At 40.8% G+C, this 21,607-nt stretch overlaps 1 protein-coding gene across 1 annotated transcript in view; it reads right to left on the minus strand.

Annotated features, from left to right (window-relative positions):
* The window catches only part of SLC22A23 (solute carrier family 22 member 23), a gene marked incomplete at its 5' end in the record, with an annotated part of 120,001 nt that overhangs the window by 15,853 nt on the left and 82,541 nt on the right, over nucleotides 1–21,607 (minus strand). The window contains 3 exons of the mRNA XM_026069701.1: nucleotides 129–231; nucleotides 12,409–12,536; nucleotides 19,429–19,597. Coding sequence (XP_025925486.1) covers nucleotides 129–231; nucleotides 12,409–12,536; nucleotides 19,429–19,597 — 400 coding nt within the window. The remainder of the gene's footprint in view (nucleotides 1–128; nucleotides 232–12,408; nucleotides 12,537–19,428; nucleotides 19,598–21,607) is intronic.

Below are 21,607 nucleotides of genomic sequence, written 5' to 3' on the forward strand. Positions count from 1 at the left end.
GATCATTTATCAGAGACACTGGTTAAAGGAACCACACTAGGAAACAGAAGAGCTCCCCCATCATATCCTACCACTGCTTTCGGTTCACCAACCACAAAAATATTCAAAGAGAAGCATGTCAGACTTACGAGTTCACACACAATACCACAATGTTTTTCCACAGGTTCCTGGTTCCCACCACTTTAACAATGCAGACCTTCTTCGGTCTCCTGGTGAGCTCCTTTTCCAGCTCTGAAACAAACCAAACCAAACCAAAGTTATTCTTTCACAGGGGGAAAAGGAGGGAGAAACTTAGTCTGTGAACTATAGATATTCTTAGGGATGTTCTGGAGGGAAGGACACGATACATTACACTAACAGGAGCTAGAAAAATGCTAAACAGCCTGCTTAAAATCCATCCCAGATTTCCCTCTTCTTCCAGGCTTCCCACAGCAATAACTTTCTCAGAGCTAGAGAACTACCCAATAATTCCTTCAGATCCCAAATCTTCTCCCAGTTTAAAGCATTTTATATAAAACAGAGGCACTATGGAATTTGGCAAGTACGATACAAAATTTTCTGAAAAACATCAGGACTTCTGCTAAGTTTTAAACCCTCATAAGCAGCATCGCGCTTGTGTGGGATCCCTCTCAAACAGGGTCTTTAGATCTGTTACAAGACCTGTAGCATTTCTGCAATACACATCTGAAAAACCATGGAAAGGATTGGAGCTGAAACCCATTTTGTGTGGGAATCTTTCAAGCTTTGTTAAAAAAAAAAAAAAGTTTCAGAAAGAAGTGGTTAGAACATTATGTCAGCTCATCCTCTTCCCTCCCGCATTTCCAATATTAAAAAATCATTTTGATGGATGCCCTAACCAGAAGACATTATCTTAAAGAGAGATTACTGGGGGTCATCAGCAGCGATTTCTCTGCATTTCAGAACTAAAGCCTTATATCCTCAAACTGCTGGGCAGCTGTAAGCTAACTTCTCTTTGCAATATTAAAGCAACAGTATGTAAGAAGTTGCATCTATAAAGAAACACCACAAAAGCGATGCATTGCAAGAGTACTAACTTTCGGAACTGCTTTTTGGGGGCAAAGCCTTGTACTGCTGCTCTCTAGCCTGACAGCTTTTAAGGCTGTAACATGGCCCTGTTCCGGACCCTGTATCCATTCTCTTCATGCATATGCAATTAGCCTGCCTGTCCTTAGTTGCCCTGGCCTGCCCTAGCCTCTGCTTTACCCCACTAAATCAGTAATCTCTTAAAGAGATGCAAGACAGGAGAAAAATGAAAGCAAGCCACAGGGGGAAAAAAAATGAAGTAAATTGACCCTAATTTAGGAGCAAAACAAAAGACAGGTTTGCCTGCTTTTATTTGAAAATCGTATCATAAAAATAATAAATCAAAGAAACACTATTTAGATGCAAATAGCTGCGTTATTCACTGCTCACAGGTCACTTTTGATCTTCTATCCAGAACTACATGGAATGCTTTTTTAAGAAAAAAAATGAAGGACAATTTACATTAATGATTCTATTTAAGCAGCACATTGCTACTTCTCTTGTTATCTGAAAATGTCCATTCTCCCAGAATCTATGCAGCACAAGGCCCACAAAAGCATAAAAATAGAAATGGAGTAGAGAGGAAATTGGTCAATTAATATTTGCACTACAAGTGCAATCAGCAGGTCCAGCACTAGATTGGGGCTGTATTAAAAAAAAAAAAAGGCAATAAAAAAAGATGGTACCTAATCTCAAGGAGCAAGGTCAGAATGATTTTTGTAGCAAGATTCTGGAAAGGAGTAAGCGGGAACAAAATAATTCAGAACAACTGAAGTAGTAAGATAAGACATTGTTGTAAAGTCGATAATTGAGCTCAAGCCAAATCTTTTACAGTGGAAAAACTCAAACTAAGTAGTAGAAAAAGTACACAATTTTGAAAAAGCTTAACAGAAAACAACAGTTTACTACTTCAGCCTGGGGGAAACAATGAAAATCACCACCCAAACAAGATATTTTGTGCAGATTTCACATGGACATAAGGGTTCACTCTCAAACTGTCTAAGGATGTCCAGATCTGGACTTTCAATGTAAAAGATCTCTTCTGTCAGCACAAGACTGTCCCCAAAGCCATATTCTTAGGGCTTTCTCAGTTTGGATTTTTGTGATTCTCAAGGTCTTTTTCACTTATTTCTTTGGAGAGAGGAAGTAGATTTTATTGTCATTATGTACTTTATTGAGCCAGAACTTAATAAAATGAAATGAAGAGAAGCAACAGTTAACTTACACTTCTCTTAGGAGCTAAACATTATTCTATTCTCCACTCCTGCTTTTTTCATATGTCAGCTATTGGTACAATCCATATGTTTGTTTATTGTCACACATCCTTCTCATGTGCACTCAGGTTCCCTTTCAATATTTCCTATAAATCACTCCTTCCAAAATAATTTATGTTACTGTTTTTCACTGAACTGCTGTTCTACTCTCATGTAACAGGTAACTTATGAGCTACGTGAATTGGCAAATACATCCTCTGATTCAGCAGCGGCAYGGATTATGCACGTGAGGGGAATTTTACTTCTTCTCTACCCCCTCTCCCACAGCCTTCTCCCTGCAATAGATCCTTGCCTCTGCTCTGATTCGGGTTACACTCCATGAATCCCTGTATTGTGATAGGAAAATGTCCCAAAATAGATCCTAGATGTAGTTGCATTACAATGATATAAAACAAGGATAATATATTTGTACAAACAGCCTCAAGTTTTAGACCAAAAAATGCAAATAGCACCTGACTCTCTACTTAAAGCCTTCTGGCTCTACCAGTCATCTTTTTTCCCCCTCTTGGATATGTTAAAACACCAAATCTATGCACAAGTCACCTGCTTCAGATGAATGACTCTCCCCAAGTCTCCAACATCATCTATCTTTCTGATGACTTTCCCCATCCTTCATTTCCATATCTACCAGTCAGATGTTCTCCAAAAAAGAACCATAAAATCAATCATCGGTAATCAAAATATCATTTATATAGCAACAAATAAGCTATATGACTTGCACAAGACAGTACTGGCTCTCACTTAAGTTGCCTGCTGTCTTTGGAGGTAGTCTGCTTTGCACAAAAGGACCTGGTCCAATTGCCTGTAATGGGATGTCAGGAGAGAGACAGCCCAGCTCATGGGGCAGGTAGTTCTCAGGCTATCTGAACTTGATAGGTCAATGTTAAGATCTTAAAAGAAAAATCAAGCCAGTGCCTATTAAAATCACACAGAACCAAACCATTTTTCAGTCAGTTATTGGAATAACACCAGGAAGATTTCCCCCTCACCCTCAATTTGTTCTTTGATTCTGCACTGAACTCACCAGTTCTGAAGGAATTTGCATTAAACAGTTCAATTCTGACTGATTTACCAGAATAGCGAGTGCGGAAAATAGGAAATATTTTTATCCATTTACTCAGAGGCCCATTATGAGTTTTCCCATACCCCAGGGCCCACACACACTCTAAGCTTCCCATTCAGGGGCTCAGTATGAAAACTGTCAGCAAGCTAACTCTTTATATCTCAGTGGAAATTAAAACTATTCATTGGGAAACTTTAAAAGTCTCATGGGGATGGGAGCTTCCAACTCTCAATGCTGCTGCATTCTTGTGGGCTTCTCTGTGTTTCAGGACCATGGCTTTCAAAATCATAAAATAACTTAAAGCCTTCAAACGAAGACACCCATCTCTGCATTACTTGACAAAGACAAAATAGACAAAGCTCAAATCAAGCCGCCAAAAAAGGATGTCCAAAATGACAAGTGTCCTGCGGTGATGGACTTCTGCTGGATTTTTCTGGCTGCTAAATGTTACTGTCAGTAGCTCTTTGAACATGAAAAGAGCCATGGAAGCACAGCACAGAGGCTCAATCAATCCTCAGAGCATGACATCTCTGCAGCAGGAGGTAGATAGGACTGAAATGTAGAGAGTTGAAGCAACCTACTCGCAGCCACACTGAGTTACTGGTACCCAGGGTTATTTATACCTTCCAGGATTTCTGTCTCCATGAACTCCCTTTGTGCTCATTTTATTGCAGAGGAGTAGCAGCCTCATATATTGTATTTCTGAAAAGCTTAAAGTTAAAGGAATACTGAAGGCTATCAAGTCACATACAGAAATCATGAGGCGGGTAAGGAGCTTATTGATGGGTAGACAGCAATAAGGGATAGAAAAATGGAAATCACAACAGGATGGCAGGAGGTTACTGGTGGGGTGACTTGTCTCATTCTCAGAAAAAAAAACAACAACAACCTTGTTTAATAATTTCACTAAGGAGGTAGGGACAAAGCTTACGAATGTGCCACTGAAGTCTGCTGATGAAAAAGTGAGGCACTGCCAGCAATACAGCAGAGAAAAGGGACATCAGAGAAAACTGAGTGAGCTTGAGACCGGGAGTGGCAAAAACGAGTTGAAAACGCAAAATACAATGTAAGGTACTCAGGGACTAATGACAAATGCTTCTGCTGGAAAATAAGTTTTTAATAAATACTGTGGTGAACCTGGTTGTATACTACTTGATCACAAATTACTCCAAGGCACCACTCTGATATGCCCATGAGGTATTTCCAATTCAGGCAATGAAATATTGGTGCTCTTTTACAATTCTGGTCATCCACATTTGAGAAGCTAAAGCCTCGGCAAGCCAGTTTATAAAAGGAGAGGAGACACAGGAGAACTCCAGCACACCAAGACTGCTGCCTACTAATACATCAAGGGAAAAGAGAACAGGATATTTAAAATAAGGATACTCATGGAATAGGAGCAAATAGGAAAAAAGAACCCAGACAGCTGTAACAAATTTGAGCTGAATGTTAACATGTACTCCACTATAAGAGCAATTTGGATTCTGAAACAGCTTTCCAACAGAAGCATGGAACAAAAATGCTGACAGTGATTAAGATGAAGTTCAGTTCATGAAAGCAACTATATAACTTGGTGACTGTAATAGCAGAGGACTGACTGCAATAATTTGTTTTGATCCTATGTTTCTAATTACACTCGAAGAATAAAGGAAATGTCAGACATAAGGTTGCCATTGCAATAGTCAGTTGTGCATATGCATTATGATACAGCATTTAATTAGATGATCACACACTAGTTTTTCCCCACAGAATGCTCAATGCAGTCAGCAAATGGGCAGCTATTAATGATGTCTCTTTACCTTCCCCATTTAGCATGTGGCCTTATTATCCAAACCTCACAGTGAATACAAAATCACAGGTTTCCTCACAGACATTTCTAAAGTGCTGTCAGAATATTCATGTACTTCATAAATATCAATGAAAGCAACTTCACCACTTTCTTGTAAGAGCAAAGGCAAAAATTATTCCTATTTTGTATACTGGGAGATAAAATAAAGAGGAATTATGTCCAGAACAAGAAAATCATCCAGTGATTTTGGGAGTATAGCTTGAGAAATGCAGGCCCTGAGTTGCCCAGAATCTTTGGCATATAACACCTGCAGAAATTACTATTTACACCCATGGCAGGTGTCAATATAAATGCCCAACCGTTCTGCAAATCAAGCCCCAGAATTATATGCTTGAGACAGATATGGAAGAAATTGTGATTAGCGACCACACTGAAACAGTCTGGGTTCAGGGAATTTTCCATCATCACATGAGAACACCCCTGGCAGACACAGGGAAAGAGTTCAGCTCTTCAGGAGGTACTCAGCTTCATTTCTCCAAGACTGTCCTCTTTCTTTCTGCAACCCTGTGCCTCCTTCGCTACACACCTTCCAAATTCTGCAACAAATGAGGAACAGACAACAGCTTCATTCCCACAGCATCGTCCATCCTATGCACTGATTCGTCCATCCTATGCCCTGTGGAAAAAATAGGTCGTAATCATGTTATTAAAGGCTGTATCATCATGCCTTCATTTCAGGAGGCCAAGCAAAGGTTGCCCAGGGAACCTGACTTCAAAAATGCTTGACTTGTCAGTGTTTACATTCCTCTAATGTTATCAACATTCAAAAAACAAAGAATGCCTCTAATGGCATTGTGTGGAACCATATCGGAGGTTTCAGATACCTAGAGGTACATTGGTGCTGTCTACTACTGGAGCTATAAAGGAAACCACAGCAGATACAGCAAGCGAATTAGGCAGTACAGTGAGATAAGGCACATATTTTGTGAGTGGATTTCACAGTAGAAGAATGCAAAGATTGAATTCTTGGGCTTGATAGCTTGCTCTGGATGAGATGGAAACTAATGGTCATGGTCCCACTGGCCTCCCTGCTCTAGTTCTTCTCTCCTCTTTCCTTCCTCTACAACCATTAATTCCCCCCCAGTCCTTTGCCATCTTTGCCCTGCTAAGCACCCTCCAAGTATCTTTTATTTCTGTGTTCCCACTACTCTCCTCTGTATTTCTTCTCTTCTCCATTACCTGTCCCTCCTACTGCTCTCCATCTCATGTTGGTTCCTAGGGCTTCTTCTCTTCTTGCCTCACATCTGCATCCAAACTAATCCATCCTTTCCCCTCTTTGTGCACATGGGCCACAAGAGTGCCATAAACACAAGGGCGAGCTGCCAGCCCTCTAGACTCAGTTCCTGCCATGTAAAATCAGCTCCTCCAGGAGAAAAGTAGTAACATAGACAAAGACCCACTGTGCCAGAGAAACACAAAGAAGTTGTGACTGAATGGAGTGCAGCCAGCGATAAGTCTGTAGAGGACTGAATTGCTGAGAAAGAGTCATTCAAGCTTAAATACAGGCTGACACCCTTTTTCTTTTTTTTTTCTTTTTATAAAAAGATGCTTATAACATATTTGGCTTTTCCCAGTGGCATCGAAAGGCAAATACTCAGTAGAGACATCCCTTCTACCCTGCTGCTTCCAAATCCTGCAATTGTCAGAGGTCATTACCATCCTCCCTGGGACAGTCAGCTCATGCATGGGCTCTTCTCTCATTTCTGCAAATCTAGTTAGCACAAGAGGACTTAAACTGATCAGTTTTATTCTGCACTCATTATTTACTGTGTACCTCATGTCCTGAAGGAATCACACAAACTCTAACATTTCCCATTCCTGGACAAAGAGGAACTGTCAGGAGAAACACAGACCACCTGTAAGCTGATGTAATGTACAGGTGTGCAACTTAAATCACTGCCCATTGGCTGTTACTCTCTTTGAGACAGAAATCTCCATCCCTTCCATCTCCAATCTCCACACACAGTCCTTTGCCTTAAAGACTCACAGGTTGCATTTAAGCAGCAGCTTGAACTGTTTGAACTGAATTTCTGGCACTTACCCGACTACCCTCTGGGAGTAGCGTGAGATATTTAGGTTTGGCACAATTAAACAACTCGGAAACAGATCTGATAAAGGGACATAATCAACAAGTTTGTATCTAGTAGCATCACATGCAGTTACCTATATTATGCGGCAAGGGAACTTGCTTTCCTTCTCTAGCTAATACACCTGACTCGACATCCATCCCATTCTTTGTATTTAAAACAGTAGCATAGGTGTAGCTGTGATGGCCTAAGGATATTAGCAAAGGTTTGTAGGTTTGAGAGAGTTAATCTATCCTACTAGTGAAAAAGAGACTGACTGTCAGACATAATGTCTCTTCCCCCTTCCCTTTGTACTCTATCTAATCAGAAAAAGCATGCAACTATGCTGTATCCAGCCCTTGTGGTTATGAAAAATAAAAATATACAGCAAAATAAAATTGGAATCTAGTTTATGTATAAAAAAATAAAAATCATGGCAGTATATGGCTCAGTAGCAAAAAAAAAAAGAGAGAGAGAACAGGAATTATTTTTTTCTGTTAAAGGAAAAGCCCCAGCTTTCTGCACTGCAGTCAACACACAAGCATGCACACACACACACACAGTTTGTCAGCACTGCACCCCATCTTCCTCTCCAGAACGTATTCTACACTTTTAAGTTTTTGTGTCTACTTGGATGCTTGATCTTTGTGGCCACTTTTGTCTTTATATGAATATTATTTCTCTACACCGTAGAGTAATTTGTGACTCCTCCATTGACTGGCTGCATCTTAGAAATGACTGTCTGCATCCTGTATGCTAACAGGAGTGTTCCAGTTTGTGTTTTCCTCTACAGGGAAGGAAAAATATGGCATTGTTATTCAATCTGGTCAGGCAATTATTCTTCTGCTAAGGAATGTCCGAAATGTCCCTCATCATAAACAAATACAATGAAAACCACACAAAGGAGGGTTTCCGTGGAAGCATCAAGTCTGACATTCTGATAATTACTGATAGGACTTTCCAAGTTGCACATTGCAAAATGCACCCAAATACAGTGATGGAATGGAGATTAGCTTGCAGCAGTCAACCTATTCCAGCCAAAAAAACAAGCCCTTGGCCCCACAGGGAGAAAAAAAATGTATTCTATCAACATCACAACAGCCATTTAACCTACTACACACTCCTTTAAAATGGTGTGAGGACAATTGGTGCTTTGGAATTTCCAAATCCTCTAAACACTCTTTTCTCCTGTTCTTCAATTCAATCTCTCTTCTGTACATTTCCTAAGATGTATTTGGCTCAGGTAAAAATGACTGCTTTGTAGTCGCATTGAAATGTATATTTGTTTCTTGCTTTACAGGGGGACAGGGAAGGTATGGGGAAGTTTTTGAAGAAACTGACAGTGAAAAACCTGTATTGAGTTAATATCAAAATAATTCATTTTCTTATGACTAAAGCTGACTTTTTGGGGTAAAATTTTGAAATTATTTGTCAACAAAACTTAACAAGCCTGTTTTATAAATGAGACTTTGATAAGCAGTTGGATAAAAATCAGTATCTTGATGCAAAAATGAATTGAAACTTATTTCTGAAAGAGGGTGAAATGTTGAGCCAAGTGGTGAAAGTTTTGGGATCCAAAACACTAGAGATGATTTAAGCAGGTCTAATTAGTACATGCTTAAATTTCCTAAGTGTGAACGAAAAATTGGCTGCACAAAAGCAAAAAACTCTTCATGAAGGCAAACTTCCCAGCAAAAATCAAAAATGTATCCATCATTTAGAAATAAACCTGCTCAAAAACTGCTGAGAGGACAACTCTCCTTTTGTTTTGCATCTAACAGCAAACACTGCATTACACCCCTGGGTCAGGTTATTGTGAAGATAAGGCCACTGTTAATTTATGTCACTCTCAACTATCAAGATCCCTTGTCTCACTTTAATTTGTTTCTGGTGCAACAGCACTCCTATACTATCTCGTTGGCTAAGCACAGCCCATCAACTGCCCATGCTGATTTTCTCCAGACACAGAGGTTATCACAACTGTTTGCCCTTTCGACTGCAACTGGACCCCTGTCAAGACATTTGTTCTCTCCAGAGACATCTCTTAGAAGAGCACTGCCAAGCTGCTCTCATCCAATGGACTGATTCAAAAACATCAGATAATTTTCCTTTCTTTTTTTCCCCCAACATGTGGGTGATTTCTCTATGGAGCAAACAGGCTTTACAGAAGGCTGATGGCAGTTTCAGCTATGGACGGAATAACCAAAGGGACCAGGAGAAGCTCTCAGCAGGCAGTGGGAACGGTGTGGCTGTTTAGAAGGGAGAATAAACCTGTTCTTTGCTTGGACTGCAATTCAAAAATGCTTTTTCTTCAATCCCGGAAGTACTTCACCCACTTGAATCCTAGTTCTTTTTATTATGGAACTTTTATCAGCTGCCAAAAAAGGGCATATATGCAACTACTGTAACTCCTATAACTATCTGTTATCTAGGATATACTAATTTGACTGATACATACGAGTACAAGAGGGTTTCCAGCTGGAAGGGGCTGTATGGAAGCAGTTTATCATTTAACTGTATTGAGTAACTCAATCATACAAAGCTATTATGACAATGCAGTGAGCCAATAAATGGCAACACAATGGACCCTAACTAAAGCAAAACAATTTGCAGCCTTTGCAGATGGAAAACAGAGAACAAAACAATCACAAACAAAAAAACCCTCCACATAGGAAAACTCAACAAAGGAATAAAGCAGAAATAGGAGATACCTGCATCAAGCTAAATCAAGCATCCTTTCTCACAGATGAGTATAAGCTTTTTACCCATTCCCTACTACAACAATTATGCCTATGTGACTATAACACACAAGCATGCTTTCTTCTGCTTATAGACCCACTGAAAGACATAGAGCCTGCTGCTTGATCAAATTCTTCATTCAGATTTTCTACCTTTCCACAATCCTTATTCAAACTGTCAACCCTGCCATGCACCTAAAATGAGAGAGAAGGTCCTTCCAAAATCTTTAGTTAAGCTGATTTCATCCTTTTGATGCTGCTCCTCCCTCACTTCCCCTACAAAAATGCAGCATCACACTAGAGCTGGGTCAGAAAAGCCTTAACATGTGGGACTGCTGAGTTTAAAAAAGAGAAAGAGGAGGAAATGCCTACCCCCTCCCCCCCCCCAAAAAAAAACCCCCAGAACACAACAAAACCAAAAACACTGTCATCAGCAAGGAGGCAGAAATAAGCATGTTCTGTATTACTCAGGAAATTTTGCAAAGGGTAATGTACTGACAACTGGTATGCGCTAATGTATTGCTGCAGGCAGAGAATCTGTTGCATCAAGATGTGCAAATAATATTCTGTTTTCCACATGAAAGAAAGTCCCTCTTTAGCAGGAGTTTGCCCCTACCATGAAACTGCTGGAAAATGTAATTGGTCACAAATAACAGTCATAAAGCCATTTTGATACTTAACATTCCTCCATGGACAATATCAGCATAAATGGCTTTAAAAAATCCCTCTAGAACACAATTGTACCTTTGTCTTTTTTCCCTTAAAGGAAATTCAGGTAATTTAATTTTTTTTCCTAAAAATACATTTTTTGCATTTTGTCTGCAAATTCCAGAAGCCGACTAGCTGAGAAAGGCCAAATTTAGAGTTGGCTGGGACTCTCCAGGGTCAACTGCAAGGCATTTCATTGCCTCAGAGGCAAGTTTTCTCCAAGATTCCTCCTCATTTACACTACAGGGGAGATCTACAAAAAGGAGGAGATGGGGCTCGCCAGGTTAATGGCAGTTCAGTTGCCTGCTAGTTTTTCAGAACCTTTCCAGAAGATCATTTACACTGTACAGCCATGTCACGGGTGAGGCAAGTCCAGGCACTGTGACCCCAGACAGGCAATCCACATGCAAACGAGAATTAAAACAATAGTGCCAACTGCAGCACCAGTGACAAAAATCACAGCTGTGACCTTGGTATGAATACTTAGATGAAGCACAAACCCAAAGATATTTTTCCCCCTTCACTTTTAAGCACATTACTGAGAAAGACTGCTTCATTTGTTAGGCATCAGTCAGTTAATTTTTGTTATGGAACAGTGAATATTTTCCATTCTGGGTGAAATCTATTCCAGTGCAGACAGACACCTTTAGCACTGACATGTCTTAAGCTATATTACCGCAGAGATCTTAGCCAGTAAATACCAGCTAAGCATGGAAAGCCTCACTCATAACAGCAGGTGGGGAGCAGAGATTTCTGAGTGAGCTCTCCCTGCAGCCACTGGGGTCAGGTATGAAAACACGCAGAAAAATAAACATTTAAACTGTTTTCTGACTAGTAGGTAGTCTGATACAGAATACAAATGACACTGTTTAATAGGTATTCATGGGCACTGTGAGAAGGAAAAGGGGAGCCTGAACTGAATTTAGCAGGGGCAGCAGTGAGATGAAGGAGCTTCAGAAAATCTTCTCCTTTGTTATAATTACAGAGCAGGAGGAGCCATGCACACAGGCTCTTTGGCAAGGCACTCTGGGGAACAGCAGCACAACTATTTCGGTGACAAACCCAGGGACAACAATAGCCTGCTCTTTTTAAAAGCATCAGTAAACCAAAGAACAATGATTTAGTTTCTCAACGGTCTACCCTATCACTACTGTTTGCAGGACCCGCCACCCCCCAAAACTATGTAATTCAAACACTACAGGAAAGAAAAGCAAAATGACTCTTAGGGAAAGGTCTGTAATCCATTTTAGACCTGCCATGGGACTGGTGCTTTTGTCACTTCTCCAAACCAACAAAAATAAATGTTTTGTGATGGCCACGGTCTCAATTAGGAGCATTCTTAATACATAAGTTCGAGGCACACATAGCTGATGGTGCACTCTGTAGCCATGGTAAAATTCTTCAAGGGATGTCTCTAAAAACATACAGCACTGGAAAGTGAGACTATAACTGCTAGGACTGTTCAATAGGCCAAGTGGTTGTAAAGACAGTGCTGGGATTTGGAACCGTTTTTCAACAAAAGCAAAATGAATGAATAGGATGACTTTACAGACAGTGAGTATTTAATTCTGGGCAGTAATGCCATGTGGAAACTTTAAGAGAAGAACAAGCAGTTTCATCTGCTTGGCCTTCCTTGGTCTGATTTGTGGCTGTCTGTTCTACTCACCAGGCACCACTCCTTTGATATCGCTTTCTGTGTTCATCCTGTTCTTGTGAGTCAATTGAAGGATAAGTTCCTTGGATGCCTCGAACTGTTGTGTAGCCATTAGCCACCGTAGGGACTCTGGGAAAATACTTTAAAGAAAACACATTAGGGTCACTTCTGAGTTTCTCTTGGAGAAAGAACCAATCATGTCTAGCGGTTTGTTTAACCATTTACATGCTATGTTCTCGTTTTCAGAAAGCAGAAGTACCACTTACAAAACAAATAAACAGAAAAAAGATTTACAATATGCAAATCAATCATGTTTTCTTTTATGCTGATTCACAAATGACACAGGTATTATCCTATCACCTAGAAATAGGGCATATTAGAATTTTCTAACATATTAGAAGAGTTGCCTATTAGTACAATTTTGATAGAACTGGGAGAAGGAGGAAGCACTGTGTGCAATAGATATTTGCTGCCAAGCACAGAATAAATGAGTTGTGCAATTAAGATGTGGTAATTCAGACCAAAGAAGGAAGAAAAATCTCCAGCTGACAGAAGTGATTTGAATTCTCTTGTGAAGATGTGGAGGGGATGGAGAAGAGTTATTTTTAGGATTATAATGCAAAAAAATTTTTAATTATTTTTAAACACGTAAAAAATCTTCTCCCTCATATGCAGATTTCAAGGCATTTTTTTATTCAGATCTGTATTGTGTATGCTCCAAATCACATTTAGCTGTTGCTATAAAAGTTTCCACTAGTAAAGACAATATTATCTGAGTCACCTTAAAAATATATACATACACACACAGTTACAGAAAAGTAATATTTTTATTACTTACAAGCAGAAAAGTTTATTCTTCATCCAGCTATTTCCTTCAAGTGCTGATATTCACCTGAATCTCTAGCTTAACTGCTCAGCCTTCCCTGTTTTTTCAGATGAGTTTATTTTTTACACACAACCAAAAGGAGCATATAGATATTAAAAAAAAAAAAAAAAAAAAACAACCAAACCCACTTTCACAGATATGGATACTTCCAGACATGGCTGCAAACACATTTTTCTTTCTTATTTGGGCCTCATTTCCACGAATCTTCTGAAAAACTTTTCTAACAACCAATTTAGCAACTCTTTTAAACTTCAAATACCCAATGAATCTCAGATTTCCACCACAAAGCAGTTATCTTTGCCATGGATGCAGTCTCATTTCTTATACTTTTAAGCAGTGGAGCAAGCAATTACACCATTACACTGCCACCTTTTAAGGTTAATGCAGCTTGGACAACACCCTTATTGAAAACTTCATCCTAGATAAAGAAAAAGTACAGTATTCTTCTTAAGGAGAAAAAAAGATGTCTGTCAGCCTGTAATCCAATTGATCCAAGACAATAAAAATATATAACAGCAATGATGACAGCCATTCAGCTTGACAGCTTATTTACTACACTGGTACTGCACAGATGCTTTGGCATATTCTCTTGCAGAATGGCCTGTATTGCAAATGTATATTCTGAAAAATTAATAATTCTCTGAATGCAAAGCTCTCAGTGCTTGGCTCCAGAGAGAGGACAGCCTCAGTCACTAGTCTAAAGCTGCAGTTTTTGAACAGTCAGCTTAGCAACTGGGAAAGAAAAGCCAAACACCTCTTCCCCCTTCTTGCCCCCCCATCCCCCTTGCCCCCCAAAAAATCACACACAAAAGATCTGATAACAAGAAATGTGCTAATTATACAGTAGCCAATATAAAGTTATTGTATAACAACAACAATGGCTCTTAAATTGGCTTGCAGGGTAGACACTTTCCCTTCAAGCTATTGTCATTCCATGGTACAGGTCAGTAATGGACACGCAGTGCAATGCCCCATCAACCTCTACTGTTATTTCTAGTATTAGCTGTGCTGCTTTAGATACTTTTCAGAAAAGACCACACCAGCCATGGAGCTTCTGATCTGGCAGGGAGTGAAGTGGTGAAACCTGCAGTTGATAACAGGGGGATGAATGAGGGAATGCGTTTTCTTTTACAATGCAGCTGCTAAAGCCAGTGATGAAAAGGTGGCTTTCAGCTTATACTTGGAAGACCTTTAACCCTGCAATTACATAAATGCCTCATTTCATGCACAGAGGTAGTTTTAGCAACTTCAGGAAAAGGAAGGGAAAGGTCTGGATTCACTTTGCTACCTGCTTTCCCTCTAGGGAAGCAATCCCTCCTCTCCATCTTCCCAGCAAAAGGGGAGAGCAGCACCATGTTCCAGGCTGTGTGCAAGGAAATCACAGGTCAGAGAGACCAGGAGGGGGTCCTAGAAACTGGAAGGGGGTGCAGGGAGGAGAAGAAGTGGACTAGGAGAGAGGCAGGCAGAAAAGCAAATAGAGCAGCAAATGAGGAACACTGAACACAGGAAGGAAGAAAATTGAAGTCTGAAATGAACTGGTTAGCAAGGTGCTCTTTTACCTACAAAATGACAAGAACTATATGTAAAAATCAAGGGGCCACAGGAGAAGGCTAGTGGGTCACACGTCCATCTTTGAAGAATTGGGCTGGAGGTCATTATTAATGCTAAATTAAATGGGGGCGATGCTTCTGTCTTTCAGAGAAAGGGCTGATATTGGTCCACCCTGCAAACCAAAATACAGTGGATGCAAGGACAGAAGACATCATTTACCTCTTACCCCTTCTGCTCCCACTTGCCTGTGCACAACCGCTTCTATTGGGCAGAAGGTGTTAGCTGCTGAGAAAGAGGTCCTTCAAACCCACCAGGGACTCTGAAAATAATACTAGCCTGGGGAGAGCCCAGGTTATGAGCTTGCTGGCATCTAAGCTTACTAGCCATAAAGCATGTTCAAAGCTGGCACCAAAAAAACCCCAGCCTTAAAACACCACCTATGTAGACAGTCTTCAAATACACTGTAAAATCAGAGGTGGCATAAAGGGGATTTTCTCAGACCTCTGGCTCCTGTCCAAGAAGGGAGCACAGGTTAGGCTCCACACAGCCTTGCTGAAAACAGTGTTGCTCTCAATCAGGTTTGTATTTTAGGATAAGGACCTTCCACTTTCCACTTTTTCTTCTTTAAAAAAAAAAAAAACTTTCACTGCCTGTTATGTGAGTCTTCTCACCTCAGCAGGAATGCTCTGAAGACTGAGCTGGTTACAGATCCCAAATGACAAGACCTATGGGGAACACCTGCTTGTAGGAGAAGGAGGAGAACGGCAAGAACAGCCAGTCTCAAACGCCATCATGGGGCCAGTTGCTGGGACAAAAGCTGTCTCTGCCTCCCAGCTCCTATAAGTTTCTCAGATTGGAAGTATGGAAATTCCAGGTCTTTTGCCTGTTTCACTACTCAGTGTGAGGAGCAGGAAGTTCATTTAAGGATCATTTAATTCCTGTATTGTTTCACCCCCAAGATATCAGGCACAGCAAGTGCAAACCCTGAGTACCCTCCTCCATGCAACGGCATGAGCTCACCTGCCGAGTACGCAGCCTGCTGCAAATGGTCTTTTGTACACCCGTACTTTTGCCAAACTAAGCATCATAACAAAATCAAAAGCCAAAAAAGCCAACACTCTGGCTGCAACACTTTTGTGCAGAAATTTGGTCACAACAGCATCCCTCATCACCTGGCATTACATACTAATTTGCCATGGGACAGAGAAAAGGTTAAATGCCGCTCTGCTACAAGACCACTACTCTTTCCCCCTCTCTTCTTCTTTCTCAGTCAGGAAAGAAGCGTGTACCAACCAGCTTTCTCCCTCTGTCTCTCCCTGCTCCCCACTAATTCATTTTGGTGTCTTTCCTTCTGGAGCTCTCTTTGCAAGGAGCTGAGAAAGCCTTCTGCTGAGGGACACTGGTAGAGTTGCTCAGTCTCCCAGATTATCAAGCTGAGCTGACTGCGGACAGCTGGTTGATAGCCTTCCACTTCCTTCATCAGCAAGGAAAAAAGGAACCTTCCACAGATGAAGGAAAGGACAGAGGGTGGAGGGAAATGTTCATCTCCTGTTACACAGCTGCTGCTCATGAGAGAGGAGGGGGGAGGAGTGGGAAGGATACTGAAAAAAAAACATCCTAAATCCAAAAAATCCTAACAGTAGAGAAAAATCCTAGATAGTCAGTAAAAAGGCCAGGCAGGTGCCATGCATAGCTGGAAGGAGAACTGTGATCCAGTTTGGATGCAAAGCAAACCCATGCCCATAGAAAAGGCATAGTGTGTAAATTAGAGTTCTACCCCAGAGAAATGATTCCAGTCACTACAACCCAAGAYCTGTGTCTTGGCAAGGATAAACCCTATCATACAGCACCAGAAAGGAACAAGCCAGCTTTTTCCACCTCTTTTATTTAGAGCAAAGCAGGAATTTGTTTTAGATCATTAGTATCTTTGCTGACCTTCATGGCAAAGTCCTATCAGGAGCTTGCTGCATACAAGAGAGAGGAAATAATACCCCTGTATAATTGGAGAACTGGAGTTCCCCTTCCCTCACTGATCTAAAAACATACACTTGAAAGGAGCCCATCTTCTATTAATGTATTTTAATCTGCATGCCACCAGCCCCTGTGCTCCCATCGGGCTTAAGCAGGTGCCTCTCTCCTATTCCAGAATTACTTGAGAACTGAGAAGGGGCATCAGCTCAGTTTCCAAATGTCACAGCCCACCAGACCTTCTTCCTAGAGAGATCTGCTTCCCCCTTTCCCTCCATCGGTGCCCAACTCCCAGCTCTGCTCAGGCATCCTGATGCTAGGGACCAGTATAACCTCTTATTGCATATGCCTGGCAGCAGAGCAAATATATAGACGGGAGAGGGCTAGCCCCCAGCATGGAGAGGCAAATGGCTCTTTTGCATTAGGAGACAGAAGTGAACTGAGAAAGGAGGAAGGTGGAGGGAGCATAGGGGGCTGTCACAGTGTCTATTATTGATCTAATTGCTTTGGGTACACTGTGGGTAGTTAGCAAGCAATGCTGAAGTGTAGTTTTCCAGTTCTTTTGTTACAAATTTTTTCCTTCATCTGTAACATACGCTGAGGGTCCACACTCTATTCTCCAACACAATGCTGGGGGAAGAGGGGATGAAAGGAGAGAAGCAATAAAACAGTAATGCTTTCCAGAGAATATGCAACAGATGGAAGAGAAAAGTGGAAAAGTGCATACTGTACCAGCAGTATAATTAAACAGCCAACCTAATCACAGTCCATTTCTGCAAACGTGAAAAAAAACAGGCTATGCAAATCCTGATATTTTGGCTATTACTACTAGTTATCAAGCTGTCATATCAACATTATATAAGTGGGATATATTTGTGTTCTCTATCCTGTCCAGCCAAAATGCCACAAAGGTCATGCAGATTAGGAATACATGTCAGCATTTCCTATCCCTTTCAGTGCTGCCCAGTGAAGAGGTCCCTGAAGACCTTTCAACAAGAACTTATCAGATCTGGACTCGGCACGTGGAAAACATGCTACCTCCATAAAAGTGCCGAGGAGTTACTTTTGCCCATTTAGTCTATCATGTTTGTTAGACATTTTCACCCCATTTTACTGTCCTTTCAGAAACAAATACCTGTACATATTCTGTCCCATTTTGGGTCTTATCCAGTGGTGGCTATACTGCTTTTCAGGCGGCAAGCATCCCAAGAGGGAGTTTTGGAGCTGACCTTCGTGGGCGTTTGCATGTGTATAACAGATGAAAGGTTTACAAGAACAGTACCATACACAAGCAAGAAGACTCCAGGTTATCCATCATCAAGATAACACTAACAAGATGAGACTATTTAGATGTTGTATGGTGGGAAAAAAAAAAAAAAGCCATTTTCTTGTAAAAGACCTTGTTTGTACCTCTCTCCTGTGTGCTGCTTTTTGCACTCAGCCCAAGCTGTCACATGTCTGCCTCTGTGAGCTCAGGGCTAGATAGAGAAATCCCCACTGAGGGCTACTGCAATAAGCAGTAGAAGGAAAAAAATATATAAGACTTTTAGACATTGTTACATATTGTGACAAATTATTACATGTTGTAACCTGTTACAGGTTACAACTAGCAATTGGGTCTGGCAAGGTGCAACTTGGTTCCACATGGTGCGATGGCTGTTTTTGCCATTTTTCAGTGTGTAACAACTAAATATTTTAATCTTGTTTAGCGTTACCTTGAAAATGAATTAGCTAGAGTTTTTTCACTGTTCTGGTATTGTACAATACTGTTCTCTTAGGCCTCTGTTGTGTTATGCCGCCACTGTGTGTCACTATTAAGRCAGAACAACAAAGAGAGATTTTAGGGAGGTTTATAAAGTCCTGGTGGAGACAAACCTGCCCCCAGTAAGAGCCACCCTATTTCTTTCAGTATTGATGGTATCAAACCTGGAGCACAAAGCTGAACAGCAACCCCAATGCAGCTGACGGAAAGTAGTAAAAGAAACCTAAGAGCGAATTATTTGTGGGAACTATCATGTGCTATCACAGCCCGATGGAGACTGGCAATGCAGACTTTGGTCCAGCATTTACTAATTTGGGCAAAATCTACTAGGGAGTCCAGTTCGGAGCTGGGTACCTCACGTATATTAGACTTCCACATGTGCTTGTTCACAGCAGACCCTTGCTGATATGTGTTATTTTTATCCTAGCTTGGCTAACTAAGGCTGAAGAAACCAATAGCGGCAGCCCAGAACCACAATACAGATTTTAAGGGGAAAATTTAGTTATACAGCCACAATTTGACAACACGTAGGCTGAGACGCATCCTCTTGAGAATCTTTTTTCCACCTTTAAAGGGGAACAGATGGCTAAAGGAAAGGTGTCCTGTCTTAAAAGAGGGCAGTTACAAAGTACAACTTTCTGCTCACCAAAACAGAACTTTCTCCTGACTTCCCATCCTGTCTCAGTACATAACCAGTGTGTGTGCTACAGTAAATTATAAAATTATTACTTCTCATCTTAAAGTCACATCTTTGCAAAAGGTGAACAGAAGAACAAAGGGAGAGATTTATCTATCAAAAGCACCTCCCAAGTTCAGCATTAGGAGCTTGCACGTTCTGTGACTTGACATGGGGAAGAATACTTACACCCAGTAAAGCAGCATCAGCAGAAAAGGACAGATGATGACTGCCTGCAGGACCTGCCAGTCCCTGCAGAGGGCAGCCAGCCCAGGCATGAGAAACTGCCCTGCCATTTCGATGAAACTCGCCACCATCGTGATCATGAACCGGTGCCCAGGAGGACAGAGCTCGATCCCTGAAACACAGAGCACAAGCAGATGCATTAGTCCCCTATTGGCGAAGGTGCCAACAGAGTATCTCCCCTCTGGCCAGCTGCCTATTTTCATGAACTTTCACGGACTTAGTGTCCTTTGAGACCTTTGGCCACAGTTACGTATGACCACATAAATCTTGTTTCCTTGTGTATTTAGGCTTCAGATACCCTAGCAGCAATAGAGGAGCTCGCTACCAGCTGGCTGTGGTGCTGACACTGGGTTTTCCATAAACCCATTGCATCTCCTGGAGATCTGCTGTACCCTAACCGCAAACCTTCTTCCAGCCTGTGCCCAGGGAAGAGTTTTACAAAAAGGTAAAATATTTGTTTAAGGAGAATGAAGGGTAAAACATAATCCAGTGACTCCAGGTCCAGCCTTTTCACAATTCTCAGAGACACCACATGTCTTCCCAATCAAAGTGCCGAGGAGACAGAAGAGCACAGCTCTCAACAGGATATAGCCTCTCAGCTCATATGGGATGCCACCTGCCCACCAGTTTAATACGCTACGAGTCAGCCAGTTTCAAGCTGGACTTTGCTTGAGTGGGTTGATTCTGGGTTTTCTTTTTGTTTTTGTAATTGTTAATCTTGATCTTTCCAACAAGACAGCCTTCCATCTGTTTTATTCTCTCCCCCACCCCTCTTTTTGCTGTAGGGCAATTTACCACCATCATCGCTATGACTGGTTGTCTCAGCTGCCTTGTGACAAGTTAGTTCAGTAGATAAAAGCCTCCTTAAAATCCCTGAATTCTGGCTACACATTTATTCAGTCTCCAGAAATGAAGATGAATTTATCAGAAACACTTTAAAAAAAAATCACAGAAGAAATAGCAATAAAATTGGACTGTCTAGTGCAAATATATTCTAACATAAATGACTTTTTCCCCAGTAAAAATTATAATAGACTTCTCTCTTTCACATTTCCCATTTACCTATGTTCACTTCCACAGATCAATAATTAAGTACAATAAACCTGCCACAAGTATTGTGTAGTACCTATCAGCAAGCTGATACAGAAATATAGGCTCATAAACATACATGTCGTCATGATATGTTGCTGTCAGCATTGTTGTTTTTCCTTGGGATGTTTTAAATTACAATTTAATGGTTGTTAAAATTATAATTGAAAAGCCATAAGACAATAGAAAGAGGAGGAGATGATAGCTGCTCATTCATTCGCTTTCTCATCTGCAGCTTGTTCAGCATTTATCACTGTAATAGAGATTTAAACTAGCTGACCAGGAACTAGCTTGTAAATCAAACACAGGATTAAACACCACACACTGATTTCTCTCCCTGTCCCCCACCCCCTTGGCCAATGACAAAAACTATGGATGGATTTTTGCCAACACAGAAGAAAAATTTGGTGAGGCAGCCCAAATTTTCATTAGCATAACCACAGACACACCAGCTTTGGGAAAGGAAGGGGAGAAAAAAACCTCAAAAACTCTCACTTGCTATAAAAGGCTTCTACATTTTAATTAGGAAAGCAAGATTAAAGCACAGAGCTTCTTATGACATTAATATGGCTTCATTCCTACTAATGAAGCATCCCAAGCTTAGGCAATTTCTTATGCTATGCAAAGAGGTCACTTCTATTTTATTTTTCTAATCTTCAAAAATAAAGCAGTTCTGTTTGTTTTCCTAAACCTCAAAGTCATAGTTACTCACACTCCGGTATTCCTTCATTAAGTACAAGGATGAGTTTTGTTGCTATAGAAACAGGAAGTCTACATTAGATAGGTAAGAGTTTGGCATTTCAATTGCATTGCTTAGGTTAGTATCAGATAAAAAAATTACAGAGAACAACTTTTAGATGAAGTCAGAAAGATGTGTCAAAACAACAAAATTACATTTTTTGAGTCAATGGTGCACAATACATGTAACTCCATATGCAGCAGTTATTCATTACACAAAAAGGAAATAACTTCAGAGATTGTTTTGCATCCATTTTCTTTCCTGGATCATCACATGCATATGATCAAATTTTGC

This window comes from Apteryx rowi, unplaced genomic scaffold (genome assembly GCF_003343035.1).
Source record: "Apteryx rowi isolate R43461 unplaced genomic scaffold, aptRow1 scaffold_3, whole genome shotgun sequence".
NCBI classification, from domain to species: domain Eukaryota; kingdom Metazoa; phylum Chordata; class Aves; order Apterygiformes; family Apterygidae; genus Apteryx; species Apteryx rowi.